The sequence below is a fragment of the Hippopotamus amphibius genome, chromosome 6 (genome assembly GCF_030028045.1).
Source record: "Hippopotamus amphibius kiboko isolate mHipAmp2 chromosome 6, mHipAmp2.hap2, whole genome shotgun sequence".
Lineage (NCBI taxonomy): Eukaryota > Metazoa > Chordata > Mammalia > Artiodactyla > Hippopotamidae > Hippopotamus > Hippopotamus amphibius.
In genome coordinates this window covers 20,969,996-20,984,736 of record NC_080191.1, presented here as the reverse complement: position 1 = coordinate 20,984,736, position 14,741 = coordinate 20,969,996, and the positions used below count along the sequence as shown (strand labels likewise).

At 39.2% G+C, this 14,741-nt stretch overlaps 1 protein-coding gene across 1 annotated transcript; it reads right to left on the bottom strand.

The window, feature by feature from the left end:
* Positions 1–211: 211 nt before the first annotated feature.
* GTF3C6 (general transcription factor IIIC subunit 6) lies at positions 212–9,197 on the bottom strand. Its single transcript, XM_057740282.1, has 6 exons — positions 8,809–9,197; positions 8,399–8,479; positions 6,966–7,029; positions 6,817–6,861; positions 5,204–5,317; positions 212–3,438 (listed from the first exon to the last, which is right to left on the bottom strand). Exons 1-6 carry the CDS (start codon positions 8,917–8,919, stop codon positions 3,137–3,139), a joined length of 717 nt encoding a protein of 238 aa, XP_057596265.1. The 5' UTR covers positions 8,920–9,197; the 3' UTR covers positions 212–3,136.
* Positions 9,198–14,741: the final 5,544 nt, after the last annotated feature.

Genomic DNA, 14,741 nt, shown 5'->3' with positions numbered 1-14,741 from the left:
ATGTAAAAGTTTTTTGTAGACTTTTGTTTTCAATTCTCTAGGAGTAGAAGTGTATAAAGTAACTCTATGTTTGATATTTTGAGGAACTGCCAAACTATTTTCTGCATGCATCGTTTTACATTTCCATTACCAATGTAAGAGGATTTGGAATTGGTTTTTCTATTGGTGTTGTAACAAATTACCACAAATTTACTGTCATAACACAAATTTATTATGTTGGAGTTCTAGAAGCCAGAAGCCTAAAATTAGTTTTACAGGTCTAAAATTAAGTTGTCAGTGGGTTTACATTCCTCCTAGAAACTCCAGGGAGAATCTGTTTCTTTGCCTTTCCAGCTTATACAAGCTGTTTGCATTCCTTGGTATTCCTCCATCTTCAAAAGGCATCACTCAAACTTCTGTTTCTACTGCCACAACTTTTTGTGACTCTGACACTTCTGACTCCCTTATAAAACCCTTGCGATTACACATGACCCATCTGGATAATCCACAATAATACCCCCCACATCGCAAGATCCTTAACTTAATCATATAGCTAATTCCCTTTGGCCAAGTAAGGTAATATATTTACAGATCCCTGAGTTTAGGGCATGGGCATCTTTTGGGGAGAGCATTATTCTATTAACTGCAGGTTAATTATGTGAGTTCCAATTTCTCCATTCCTCTCCAAAATTTGCTATTGTCCATTTTTTTTCATTAAGCCATCCTAGCAGGTGTAAAGTGGTATCTCATTGTGGTTTTCATTTGCATTTCCCTGATGACAAAGGATTTTGAGCATCTTTTCATGGGCTGATTGGCCATTTGTATACCTTCTTCAGGAAAATGTCTATTCAAATTTTTGCTCATTTTTAAATTGGGTTGTCTTTTTATTGTTGAGTTGTAATAGTTTCTCATATATTCTAGATACAAGTCCCGTATCTGATATATAATTTGCTGATATTTTCTCCAACTGAATAGGTGTCTTTTCAATTTCTAGATAGTGTCCTATGAAGTAGGAAACTTCAATTTTGATGAAGTTCAGTGTATCCATTTTTTTCTTTTGTTGCTTGCACTTTTCATGCTATATCTAAGAGGCCATTTCCTAATCCAACATAATATTTATACCTATATTTTCTTCAAAGAGTTTTATAATTTTAGCTCATATTCATTTAGGCCTTTGGTCCATTTTGAATAAATCTTGTATATAGTATGAGATTGGGGGGGGGTCCCACTTCATTCTTTTGCATAGGGATATCCAATTGTCCCAGCACCATTTATTGAAGACTATCTTTGCTCCATTGTATTGCCTTTGTTCCTTGATCTAAGATCAGTTGACTATATTTATGTCTATTTCTGGGCTCCCTATTCTGTTCTATTAACCTATTTGTCTATTCTTTCAGCAATTCCTACTCTATTACTGTAGTTTTATAGTAAGTCTTGAAGTCTTCCTACTATGTTCTTCAATATTGTATTGGCTTTTCTGGGTCTTTGCCTCTCCATATAAACTGTAGAGCCTTTTTTTTTTTTTTTTGATATTTGACAATATCCTTAAAAAACTTGCTAAAAAAAGAAAAAAAGAAAAGAAAAAAAAAAACTTGCTGTGAAAACTTGTTTCAGACTGCATTGAATCTATAGATCAAGCTGGGAAGACATAATACCTAGATAACATGGCCACTTTCAAATACACAAGGAAAGCTGGGCACACTGCTAACATGAATAAATTCTGGGATTCTGTTACAAAGAAAAAAAGGAAGACCAGATATTGGGTCGAGTAATTAGCAGTCTCTCCACATACATTTGGTTAAAAAAAGCTTTTGATTAAATAAAAGCTGAGAGTCGTCATAAAAATTGGGAGGATATATGTGTTTATGATTTGGAAATGCTTTTAATTAGGGTAAGTTGTTTTCCAATTAAATAGTAAAAACTTACAAAACCTACCGAAGGAAAAAATTTCCCACCCTAGAACATTAGTTCTCTAATCTGTCACAACAAAGTTATACCTCCAACAGTTGTAACATATAATTAACATGAGGTGTGTTTTAACTTATTATTACCAGGTTAAGCCGTATAAAATTGCTGGGTTTTGTAGTCAGAAACAAATATTGGTAACTTCATATAGTTCAACCTGTATCAAAATTTGTGATTAATTTACTTAAAAAACAGAAGTTAGAGCAGATCTAGGTTATCACCATAATACTGGAGAATGACTTACAGCTGAATTCCAATCATTTTTCTTCAGTGGGAAAGGAGTGAAATTACAGCTAGAAAATCAGCAACTGTACCTTCATCCTTAAGCACTTCTGAATCCTTTTTCTGTTCTCATAAGTAATACTGACTTTGACAGACTGGAAAATGGCCCCCCAGATATTTTCATGCCATAATCTTCAGTTTTATGCCTGTTTAAATTACATGGCAAGAGGGACTTTGCAGATGGAATTAAGGTTATAGACCTTAAAATAGGGAAGTTACCCAGATGTGCCCGATGTAATCAAATGGACTTTAAAAGAAGGCAGAAGGGTCCATCATCGATAAGATAATGGAAGAAGCAGGAGTGATTCAAAGACTGAGAGGCACTTGACCATTGCGGGCTTTGAAGAGAGTAGGACCATGAGTCCAGGAATGCAGGCACCCTCTAGAAGCTGGCAATGGTTTTCAACCAACAGCAAGGAAATGGGACCATGATCCTTCCACTGCAAAGAACAGAATTTTCCCAACAACCAAATGAGCAAGGAAATGGAGTCCCCCATGCCACCTCCAGAAGAGAATGAAGTTCTGCAAATACCTTGATGTTAGCCCAGGTGAGACCCATATCAGACAGCTGACCCACAGAACTATAAGACAATACATTTATGTAGTTTAATACACTTAAGCCACTAAGTTTGTAGTAACTTGTGATGGCTGCAAAAGAAACTTACACTTACCTTAGTAAAACCTCCATTTTAAAAGACTCATCACAGAAGGGTCCCTATAGTCACTGAAACCATGTTTTTAAAAATTCATATCTGGTCCTTAATGATTCTTTGTATATTAAACTATATTATCATTGGAAATGTGTGTATAGCCAACAAAAATAATAAAATTGCAAACAACTAAAAGCTACAAAGCCAGTTATTTTATATAAAAACTAAAAAATTCATGACTAGTTATTATGAGAAACATTTCATCTAGGAGTGATTTCTAAGGCAGTTTCTTGAGTTTCCATAAAAACAGTGCCTTCTGTCTCAGAAGAAGGGATATCAATAAGAGGACCAGCATCCTCTATTTCCAAGTTTGGTGGTTTCTCCTGTTCATAACTCAGGTTTGAATTATCCTTCATTTGAATCTCTTGCTCTTCCAACTCCAAAGATTTATCTGGGTCTGCAGCTACAACTTCATCCTCTTCATTTTCATGCAGAAAACTACAAATCATGTTGGGTCTACAGGAGAAATCATTTTCCTTGATTTGCAGCCATTCCACACCACCTAATGGGGGGGGGGGGGTACAAACCCAAGAAACATGAAAAAGGAATTTCAGTCACTTACATATATTTTTAATTTAAATGTTCATATGAATATTTATCAAAATAAAACCGCAACATAAAGAAAGGAATATGGTGCCTGTACCTACTCATAAATGATCATGTAATTTCTATCTTACATGAAGACCTTGGAATGCCTACAGGGTATGCATCATCAAAATCACTAAAAGTAATCAACTTCAGTTGCCATTCCAAGCCCTTTTTCCAGAGTCCAATTCTCAACTCATTCTGAAAGTATCTGAGCTCCCACTGCCATCTCTTGTCTTGAAGAACATTTTGTCACTTCCCTACAATTTTTTCCTTACCCATTCAGTTTTCATAATACAATGGATGATACCTTACACAGCAGCGTGAGGAGGCAAGGAAGTGAAGCTTCCTGCTAACAGCCAGCACAAACTCACCAGCCATGTGAGTGAGCCATCTCACAATTAGATTTTCTGGCCCTACTCAAGCCTTCAGATGACTATAGCCCAGCCAACAAAATGACCTCAACCTCATGAGAGACCCCAGCTACCTAGCTAAGCTGCTCTCCAATTCCTGATTCACAGGAACTGTGTAAGATGGTGTTTTGTTGTTGTTTCAAGCCAGTAAGTTCAGGGGTAACTTTTTAGGCAGCAATAGATAACCAATATAGCCTTGAATAATTGGTTACTAATTCACTTGATTAAAATATATACCCAATTATTAAGGACTATAGGAAATTCTATAACTTCCTTTAAAAAGAATATGATAGCTAAGCTACCTATATGTATCTGCCTTTCAAGTTCATTCTAGAACTTCAAGTGCCTACTTCTTCCTATTATTTTCAGAGTGCCTAAAAAAAGGGATAGTTGTAGAGTATATAAGAACAAAGATTTGTTAGTTATGTGTAGTTGGTATAATTAATTTCCAAATAATTAATGTACCTTCAAATATTTATTCCTTAAAATACAATAAATCAAGCCATGAATATTCATCAATAGGGTATCTTATTTACTAGAGTTTCAAGTATGTCTTTGAGTAATAAGCCTTTCTTTTTGGTGGACAAACACCTCTATTCTGACTGTATCCCAAATTCCCTAGGGCAAGAGAAAGAGGTTGGTGTGGTGAGCAATGGGCCTTTAAACCATCAAGTGTTTATTTGTTCATCTCCACAAACATGTGCCTGCTATGGGTGCAAGAAGCACTGGCCTAAAGTCTCTTGTGTGGGATGACCAGCAACTGGAGAAGGCTAAATGGATGCTTATTAGGAACAAGGCCCAGACTAACAACTGTGGTCCTAGAGTCAATCCCTCACATGTAAAGCCAGCTTCCTGCAGTTGTGAGCATCTCGGGGAAGATTACTGCATCTGCCAAAAGTTCAGGAAATCCTGTGGGAATCCAGAACTGGTATCATCATATCTTCTGCACTTACAAAGAAGTTTTAATGAGAAAAAGAGAGGGGGGGGGAGGGGGAGGGGAGGAGGAGGAGTTTCTTGAGAAACTCCTCACATTTGTTTCCCGTGCAAAGCAGACAGAAATGTCTTATATGTCTCCAGTGCCCCCTGCTATATGAGAATTCAACTAAGTTTTAAATCTATGTTTGGTACTTTTCATGGAGTACCCTCAAGTTTAATATACGTAACCTATCACATCTAGTTATTACTACAAAGTACAAAGAACATCCTGGTAGCAATATGTCATAAAGCCAATATCAAATCACCTATTTTCGGAGAACTAAGTGAACTGACCTATGTTTTCTTCTCCTTCCTTCTTTTCTGTCAGAAGAGTTCTTGTCATGCTGAGCTTCTTCATTGTGTGGCATTTATATTTTAGCAGTGTTTTATTATTGCCTTCTGCATCCACTAGAATATAAAATGAACACTATTATACCGCTTGATACCATCAAATAATCATATTAAGCCTCAATGATTCTAGTTTAGAGAATTACACTACTTCCTGTCAAGATAGTGTAGAAAGTTCAAGATTTAACTCTTTCTTCCTGATCCAAGCACAGAGAAATAACAGATAAAATACATAAGAACTGAAGGCACAAGTGAACTCAAAGACAACAAACATCTCCAAGGGACAGAAACACAAAGTGAGATTAAACCTAAGGGCCTATAAGGCTCCAGCCCTGAAGTAGGAAAGTGGTGCCAGGAATTTGGCTTTACAGGATAATGAGGCCTAAAAGTCTGCTGCCCAAAATGAAGGACCAAAGTCAGACTTACTACTTGAAACCAGACTTGAGTAAGAACACTCCCGATCATGAAAGAAGGCTGAGAAAAAAACTGCTGCCAACCTGCTGCTGAGGGTCACGGCTTTATAAAAACTGTGGGCGTGGGCTGGAAGGAGGATGAGGCTCTATGCTAAGGATGAGAAGCACAATGAAAACTTTCATACCCTGCCACTGTGTGGCTGACACTACACTCTAGAAAGCGACAGTGACATCTATTAAGTTGAACCATGTGAAACTGTCAATATGCCGCCCAAATAGGTAATTTCATGTGGTGAGATCTAGTACACACATTCATCAATCTAGAAGTTTCATTTCTAAGTGTATACCTGAGAGACATTTTTACATACATGCACAAGGAGACAAAAATATTCATGGCAGCATTTTTGTAGTGAGTTAATAAGCATAATGAAGCAAATGGGCTCTGGAGCAGACCACCTGGGTTCAAATCCTGGCTCTGCCTATTATTTCGTGTATGACCTCGGGAATGTTATTTACTTCTCTGTGCCTCAGTTTCTTCAAATATAAAATGAAGACAACAATAGCATCTACCTCATAGACTTGTGGATTCAGTGAGTTAATACATGTAGCACTTAGAACAGTGCCTGACATACAGAAAGCACTCAATACATTTTAGTAGTTATTAATAATTGCTGGTAAAAATGGAAGCAACCAACATGTCCATTAATTGGAGAATAAATTGTGGAATATCAAGCAACAGGGAAAACAGTTATGTATCTCTTGAAACATATCTCTAATTGAAAAAAGATATAGAATGATATGTATAATATGCTATCATTTATATCAAGTGTGAAATACACAGAAAGTGCTATTTATTGTATGTGGATACAGCCACATGTCATATAAAATCACATATAGGAAAGAAAAACACCAAATTCAGGAGAGTGACTACCTCTGAAGACAAAGGAAGGGAGGAAGTTTAGAGAGGGGTATACAAGGGGCTTCAAATGTACGTGGAGTGTTTTTTAATTACCTAACCAAAAGGGAAGATTTGATACAGCTAGACAATGGGTACATGAGATGTTATAATTTTAATATCCACTATACATAAGTATGTTTGAAATATTTCATAGTAAAAAGAGTTGAGTCAGCATAGCAATCACTTACCATGTTCAACATTTTCTTCAAATATAACACAGGTCCCAAGAGTGTCTGCATAAAAACATGAAGGCAACTTGTTGAGAAATAACAGAAATACTTTTGCCGAAAGGTATATTAAAAAAAAGGCAAGTTTCATCTCTCTAACATCCTCCTACCTTCATACTCTCCAGCAAAGACATAGCTGTCCACTTGAAGAATGGGCCTCTCCGTATCAATACCCTATGACAGAATATAGGATCATAAAAAAAACCATCATTTGAAAAAGCCTTGGGGGTGCGGGGAATGGGTGAAGGGGGGCTCAAAAGATACAAACTTCCAGTTATAAAATAAGTCCTAGGATGTTTAAGAACATTATGGTGACTATAGTTAATAATACTGTACTTTATATTTGAAAGTTGCTAATAGAGTATATCTTCAAAGTTCTTGCCAGAAGGAAAAAAAAATTGTTAACTACACATATGTAGTGATGGGTATTAACTAGACACTGTGGTGATCATTTCACAATATATACAAATATTGAAAATGCTGTACAGCTGAAACTAGTATAATGTTATATGTCAATTATTTCTCAATGTAAGAAAGAAAGAACAAGGGACTTCCCTAGTGGTCCAGCAGTTAAGACTCTGGGCTTCCACTGCACAGGACATGGGTTTGCTCCTCCCCCCCCCCAATAAGACTTTTACACAGAACCTTGCTACCAAGGAAACTGGTTTCCAAAACTGGAGAACCTCTGGAGCTTCCTGCCCTAGCAAGTAAAAGATAAGCTAAAACTGCTCTCATCACAGCAGCTACAACCTGAAGACTAATTTATACCCAAGTAGTAAGTTCTATTTCAATCAACATCCTCTTCAAGATAAAGTAAGAACAGAGGAAGTTTTGCCAACAATGCTCAAGGATTTTAAAAAGAAAACAGATGGTAACTTATGATACTATAGCTCCAGTCAGTAGTAGACTGTGAGGTCTCTGAGGTCCTTTCTTAATAGGTATTATCGCTCCCTTCTCCACAGTTTTTTGTTTTCTGTATTTTATTTTTTGAAAAGCTTTTATTTTTTATTGAAGTATAGTTGAAGTACAATGCTGTGTAATTACTGCTGTACAGCAAAGTGACTCAGTTATACATATATATCTATACTTTTTCATATTCTTTTCCATTATGGTTTATCACAGGACACTGAACATAGTTCCCTGTGCTGTACAGTAGGACCTTGTTGTTCATCCATTATGTATATACCACTTTGCATCTGCTTAACCTCTGTGTGCATATCTAATTATCCTCTCTTCCCTTTGTGTTTTTCTCAACGCTCCTGACTATCTAAAACAGTGTATTTTTTCAAAACCTAATGTTCCATATCAAAACGCTACCTCCTCCAAATCTTTCTCTCTCCCGCCACACATGCAGACACTCAGGCAGAGTTAGGCATGAATTGTCTCCCAGCTGCTCCCAGTCTCCCTGTACTTCTGTGATTGTCTCCAGGGTTCACTGCTTTGTTCACGTGGAATTAATATCTCAGGGGATGCGTATATTTCACCACTCATTCTTGTTTTAAATTTAAGAAAATCTACAACCCCCCAATTCTACAAGACTCACCAAAATCTTGCATCTATTTTCACATTTTGAAAGAAAGTCTGAATCAATAATTCCTGACAATTCCACCAGAACCAACTGCTCCTGGTGGAAGAAAGAGAGGTTAAAGCACGAGCTCGCGATTGTGCAGGAAAAGGCAGGCATAAACAAGAGAAGCCAAACCTCCCCAGTGCAGCGACCCCACCTTGGTGAAAACTAGGTGCTGCTTTCAACGAGAGGAAGCGCGCGCCGTTACCTACGGTAACTTCCCTTCTTCCCCCTCGGACTTCCGTGTGGCCCGTAGGGCTGGGGCCAGCTGCCCGCCGCTCCCCGCGCCCAGGGGCACAATCCCGCCAGGAGCCCGGCTCCCTGCACCGCGCACAGCCGACGGCCACCCTCGCCACCGCCGCGCAGGCTTCCGCCGTCGCACTCACTGCCTCCTCCTCGTCCCCGTCCCCCCAGCTCGTTTCCTCGGCCGCCGTCGCCATGCCGCCGCTCCTCTGCGCGGCCTCCGAGCCGCGGCCCCCGCCCGCCGGGGCCGCCATCTTGAGTACGGGCAGCAGCTCCCGCCCCGCCACGGCTGCGGGCGCTCCCGCCGCTTCTGCCAGCACGCGAGATGGCGGCTCCCGGGCCCAAGCCGAGAGCCCAAGCCGGAGCCGGGGTCCTGGCGGGTCGGCCGGGCGGGTCCCGCGACCTAGGGAAGCCTCGGGCTTCCGGCCCTGGTGGGATGAGAGCAGTGTCGTAGCAGAGGGGATAAAGAACGTGCAGGCAAGGAGGTCACGGTGCGCGAGGGAAATGGAGAGGCCTCGTGTGGCCCAAGCCTGCAAGCTTGGAAAGAAATTCTTAACGTCGTGTGAGCACTAAGCCTCAATTCAAGTTCTCCCGCATCCAAGTGAGGGCACTCCTCGCTGTTCACGTAACAGGCGCCCTCTGCGCTAGGAAGTGAGCTTGGGTTTCAGGCCGCAGAAAGCGAAAGATGCAGGAGAGGTAGATTAAGGGATCAACCAATTATATGCTCATCAGATTGTCCTAGGTGCTGTAAGAGACACGAGTTGTTTGGGGAGTACCAGAGACCCCGGGAAGTGAAGTTTTGAACAGGATTTTCTTCAAGTAACCTCATGGATTTTTCTGATTATAAAATAAATGATCTTTGGACGTGAGACAGAATGATCTACCGCCAAAGAGCGTGAGGTTTGGGGTCTGATATTTGTTCAGTTCTGCTGCATTATTAACAGCAAGCCTTTAGGCAAGTTGGTTATTTTGAGGATTAAATGAGATAAGACATATAAAATACATTTAGGCTACTGTTCGGCACATTTTCAGCACTAATGTGCATTTACTCTATTGTTAGTGGTAATATATAAAAATTTAAGAGTATTATGACTTTTACAAAGCATTTTCCGGAAATTCCCTGGCAGTCCAGGGGTTAGGACTTGGTGCTGTCTCTGCTCGCCATCCGGGGTTCGGTCCCCTGTCCCGGAACTAAGATTCCGAAAGCCAATACGGTTCGGGAAAGCAAAACAAAACAAAACAAAACAAAACAAAACAAAACAACCAAGGGACTTCCCTGGGGGTCCAGTGGTTAAGTCTTTGGGCTCCCTGGTCAGGGAACTAAGATTCCCACATGCCACACAGCGTGGTCAAAAAATAACAATAATAAAAAATTTTAAAAATAAAAATTTATAAGAAAACACAAAAAAATTTTCCTACACAATATATCTTTCCAGCTTCTTTCTATGTACACATTTTTTATTACAAAAATGTGTTCAAACTGTACATCTATTTTAAACTTGCTTTTCTCACTATATGTAGTATCATGGATGTTTTTCCGTCTTCCATGATAAATATAGATCTACGTGATGGTATTTATTGTGCAATATTGATATTGCACAACACTTTAGTAAACATCATTGTGCATTTTTACGCAGTTCCTCCATTAAATGTATAAGATTTTGTAGCTTAAAAAAGCGTTGGACTTGTTAGAAGTTGTAGATTTGAATTCCAGCTCTGAAGTATAATAATTGTGATCTAGCACAAGCTGCTGCACTTTCTCATCCCCTATGTTCTTATTTATTAAATGAGGATAAAATTATTCATCTTTATTGTGTATTTTTTTGTTTGAAGATTAGATCATGTATGTAAAAGTGCTTTGTAGGGGACTTCCCTGGTGGTCCAGTGGTTAGGACTCCACGATCCCAAGGCAGAGGGCACTGGGTTCCATCCCTGGTTGGGAAACTAAGATCTGGCATGCCTTGTGGCACAAACAAAAACTTAACAAAAAAAAAAGTGCTTTGTTAATTGAAAAATTATATAAATTGTCAGAATTTATTGAGGGTCCAGGGAGGATGAAGAGGAAAAGGACAATCCAAGCTAAGGGAGCAGCAGATGTGAAGGCTTGAGGAATGAAAATATGTTTTACGAGGTCAGTGTAATGACTCAGGATGTCCCTTTCAAATAAGCCTCTTACTTCTAGTCAAGGTTATTTTTGTTTACTATTTAAGACATAATTATTATTTTTATTTATTTTGAATGATTTATAAAAATATATAGATCAAAAAGTAAGCCTTCCATCCCCGTCCTCCAGCTCCCCTTTCTAGAGGAAACTGTTTTTACCAGTTTCTTATGTATCCTTTCAGGGATACTCTATGTATGGACAAAAATATATGTATATACAAAATCTGTAAGTTTTGAAATTATAACATAGCACATAGACTAGTAAACCATTCCGTGGGGAGAAAATAAGACCTTGCAGGATTGACTCCATAGCCTAGAGCTCATGCCCTTTGAAAATTAGCTTAAAGGTTGAAACATCTTTCAGACAGAAAACAGGAAACTTATTGGGCAGAATAACCCATCAGCATCAGCTTTGAAAGAAGCCTTTTGGTGATTGGGAGGAATTTCCATGGCCTGTAATTGGAGTCCATTCTTAATACCTTCTACTCTCAATACTAAAAAAGATCATAATACCCAGATGCCAGCGTTAAAGAACTAAATTATCTTTGCTTAAAAAAATAGAAGCAATAGGGACTTCCCTGGTGGAGCAATGGTTAAGAATCTGCCCGCCGATGCAGGAGACTGCAGTTCGATCCCTGATCCGGGAAGATTCCACATGCCGCGGAGCAACTAAGCCCGTGCGCCACAACTACTGAGCCTGTGCTCTAGAGTCCATGAGCCACAATAACTGAGCCTGTGTGCCACAACTACCGAAGCCTGAAGCCCGCACGGCTAGAGCCACGCAATGAGAAGCCTGCGCACAGCAAGGAAGAGTAGCCCCCGCTCGCTGCAACTAGAAAAAGCCTGCGTGGAGCAACGAAGACCCAACGCAGAAGCAAAGCCCATTACAACTATAGAACCTTGGTAATAAAATAAAGTCTAACCTTTAAAAAAAAAAATAGAAGCAATAAACAAAATGTGTTGCATGTATATTATGTAATCTTATTCAGCAAAAATAATGAAGTACAGATACACGCTACAATATGGATAAACTTGAAACTATGCTAAGAATCCAGACACAAAAGGCCACATATTGCATGATGATGGTCATTTATATGAGATGTCCAGAATAGGCAAACCTATATAGAGAGAAAGTAGATCGGTGGTTGCCAGGGCCTGAGGGGAAGAGGAATCAGGAATGCCTGCTCTTGGATATGGGATTTCTTTTGGGGGTGATGAAAACTTTCCGGAATTAGTAGTAATGGTTGCACAACTCTGAATATACTAAAACCCACTGAATTGTATACTTTAAAATAACATTTTATAATATGTGAATTATATTTTAATAAAGTTGTTGCTTTAAAGACAACAATAATAGAAACATCTAGTTTTAAAACTGAACAGGGAAGCAAAAATTGCTTGGGGCACTTGCTTTTTACTGACTGATGTGGAAGAGTTTCAATAATTTAACAACAGGTATGGTTTACCAGGCATACGAGCTAAATATAAGCCCTCATTAGTCTAATTCCCCTGTTACACATTAGGAAACTGAGACTTAGAAAATTAGGAAACTTTACTTGTCTGATTTATTCCTCTATACTCATTTTTATTTTATTTTATTTTATTTTATTTTATTTTATTTTTTTGGGGGTACACCAGGTTCAATCAACTGTTTTTATACACATATCCCCATATTCCCTCCCTTCCTTGACGCCCCCCCCCTCGAATCCCCCCCATATACTCATCTTTTCTGGGAAAGTGGGAAGCTTAACAGATCTGGTAGAGATACAAACCCCTGCATCAGGCCAACCCTAGCTAGGGTTGGAGGAATGAGATGGAGTACCCAAACTTAACAGAGTTGAAAGGGGAGACAGAACTAGGGAGGTCATACCTAATGTGTGCCACATCATCTGTATAGCAAGACTTGAGTGACATTAGCATGTGTCCCTTGTTCTGTGAACTTGTCCATGACTGTGTTTTCCATCTCTTTTTGCTTTGTTCTTTGCTGTATTTCCTAGTATGTGAATTGCAATCACAAACTTGGATGTATTTTTAAAAAAATATTTATTTTCTTTAAGTCAAACTGAACTTAACTGAGCCCCTGTCACATCAGGATGGCAGGAAAATTTAATCTCCATCAGTTTCCTCCCTTTTACACAGCCTCCCCCCATTCCCAGATCATGTGTACTATTTGGAGAGATGGCTCCAGTTTTCAGCCCAAATTGTTTACTGCTGAGCTGCCCGTGGTTGAAGCCACACAGATCCTTGAAATGCAGGGACTCTTGTTTCTGCAGAGCATGGGAATCCCTGTTATGTTTGGGAACCTTCATGCTTAGTGGTCTAGCCTTTCTAAGCAAACCATAGGTTTTGACACTTCTCCAGGGTGCTGCTAGGGGAATGAGGACCCACCAGTTTACACTCAGTCCTAGCCTAAGGAAATCTCCATTGATTTCCTGCAGTGTAAAATAAAGGCACCTCTTCCCTTTTTCCTCTCAGACATCTAGCGTAACTTCTTCAGTGAGCTCAAACTCTAACAATAGATGGGAAAAGCCACAGTCTTCAAGTAGATTCAGCTTTCCATCCTTTAGATATCCAAGACTAAGCAATATAAGTGGCCTGGCTGCCCGCTTGGAAGGGATCAAGGGGCAAATGTAGTATACTAGTATCTCCATAAATTATTATGCCATATTAATAAAATCTTTTAGAAGAAATCAAACCTTGTCTTGTTGATTTTAAGAGTCAAAGGTACTACCCAAAGCAATTTACAGATTCAATGCAATCCCTATCAAATTACCAATGGCATTTTTCACAGAACTAGAACAAGAAATTCTATGATTTGTATGGAAACGCAAAAGACCCCGAATAGCCAAAGCAATCTTGAGAAGGAAAGACGGAGTTGGTGGAATCAGGCTTCCTGACTTCAAACTATACTACAAGGCTACAGTGATCAAGACAGTATGGTACTGGCACAAAAACAGAAATATAGATCAATGGAACAGGATAGAATGCCCAGAGGTAAACTATGGTCAACTAATCTAGGACAAAGGAGGCAAGGATATATAATGGAGAAAAGGCAGCCTCTTCAATAAGTGGTGCTGGGAAAACTGGACAGCTACATGGAAAAGAATGAAATTAGAACACTCTCTAACACCATACACAAAAATAAACTCAAAATGGATTAAAGGCCTAAATGTAAGGTCAGACACTATAAAACTCCAAGCGGAAAACATAGGCAGAACACTCTTTGACATAAATCACAGCAAGATCTTTTTTGACCCACCCCCTAGAGTAATGGAAGTAAAAACAAAAATAAATAAGTGGGACCTAATGACACTTCAAAGCTTCTGCACAGCAAAGGAAACTATAAGCAAGATGAAAAGACAACCCTCAGAATGGGAGAAAATATTTGCAAATGAATCAACAGATAAAGGATTAATCTCCAAAATATATAAACAGTTCATCCAGCTTAATATCAAACAAACAACCCAATCAAAAAATGGGCAGAAGACCTAAATAGGCATTTCTCCAAAGAAGACATACAGACGGCCAAGAGGCACATGAAATGCTGCTCAACATCACTAATTATTAGAGAAATGCAATCAAAACTACAATGAGGTATCACCTCACACCGTTAGAATGGGCATCATCAGAAAATCTACAAACAGTAAATGCTGGAGAGGCTGTGGAGAAAAGGGAACCCTCTTGCACTGTTGGTGGGAATGTAAATTGATACCGCCACTATGGAAAACAGTATGAAGGTTCCTTGCAAAACTGAAAATAGAGTTACCATATGACCCAGCAATCCCACTGCTGGGCATATACCCAGAGAACACCAAAATTCCAAAAGACACATGCACCCCAATGTTCATTGCAGCACTATTTACAATAGCCAGGACATGGAAACAACCTAAATGTCCATCAACAGAAGAATGGA

What these genes read in the sequence shown, in the direction of transcription:
- GTF3C6 (XM_057740282.1), bottom strand. Translation starts at nt 8,919, where the DNA reads ATGGCGGCCCCGGCGGGCGGGGGCCGCGGCTCGGAGGCCGCGCAGAGG. An exon ending in ACGGGGACGAGGAGGAGGCA is followed by an intron (nt 8,480 to 8,808) that starts GTGAGTGCGACG and finishes TTCTTCCACCAG; the next exon opens with GAGCAGTTGGTTCTGGTGGA. An exon ending in TGAAGAAAATGTTGAACATG is followed by an intron (nt 5,318 to 6,816) that starts GTAAGTGATTGC and finishes TTTATATTCTAG; the next exon opens with TGGATGCAGAAGGCAATAAT.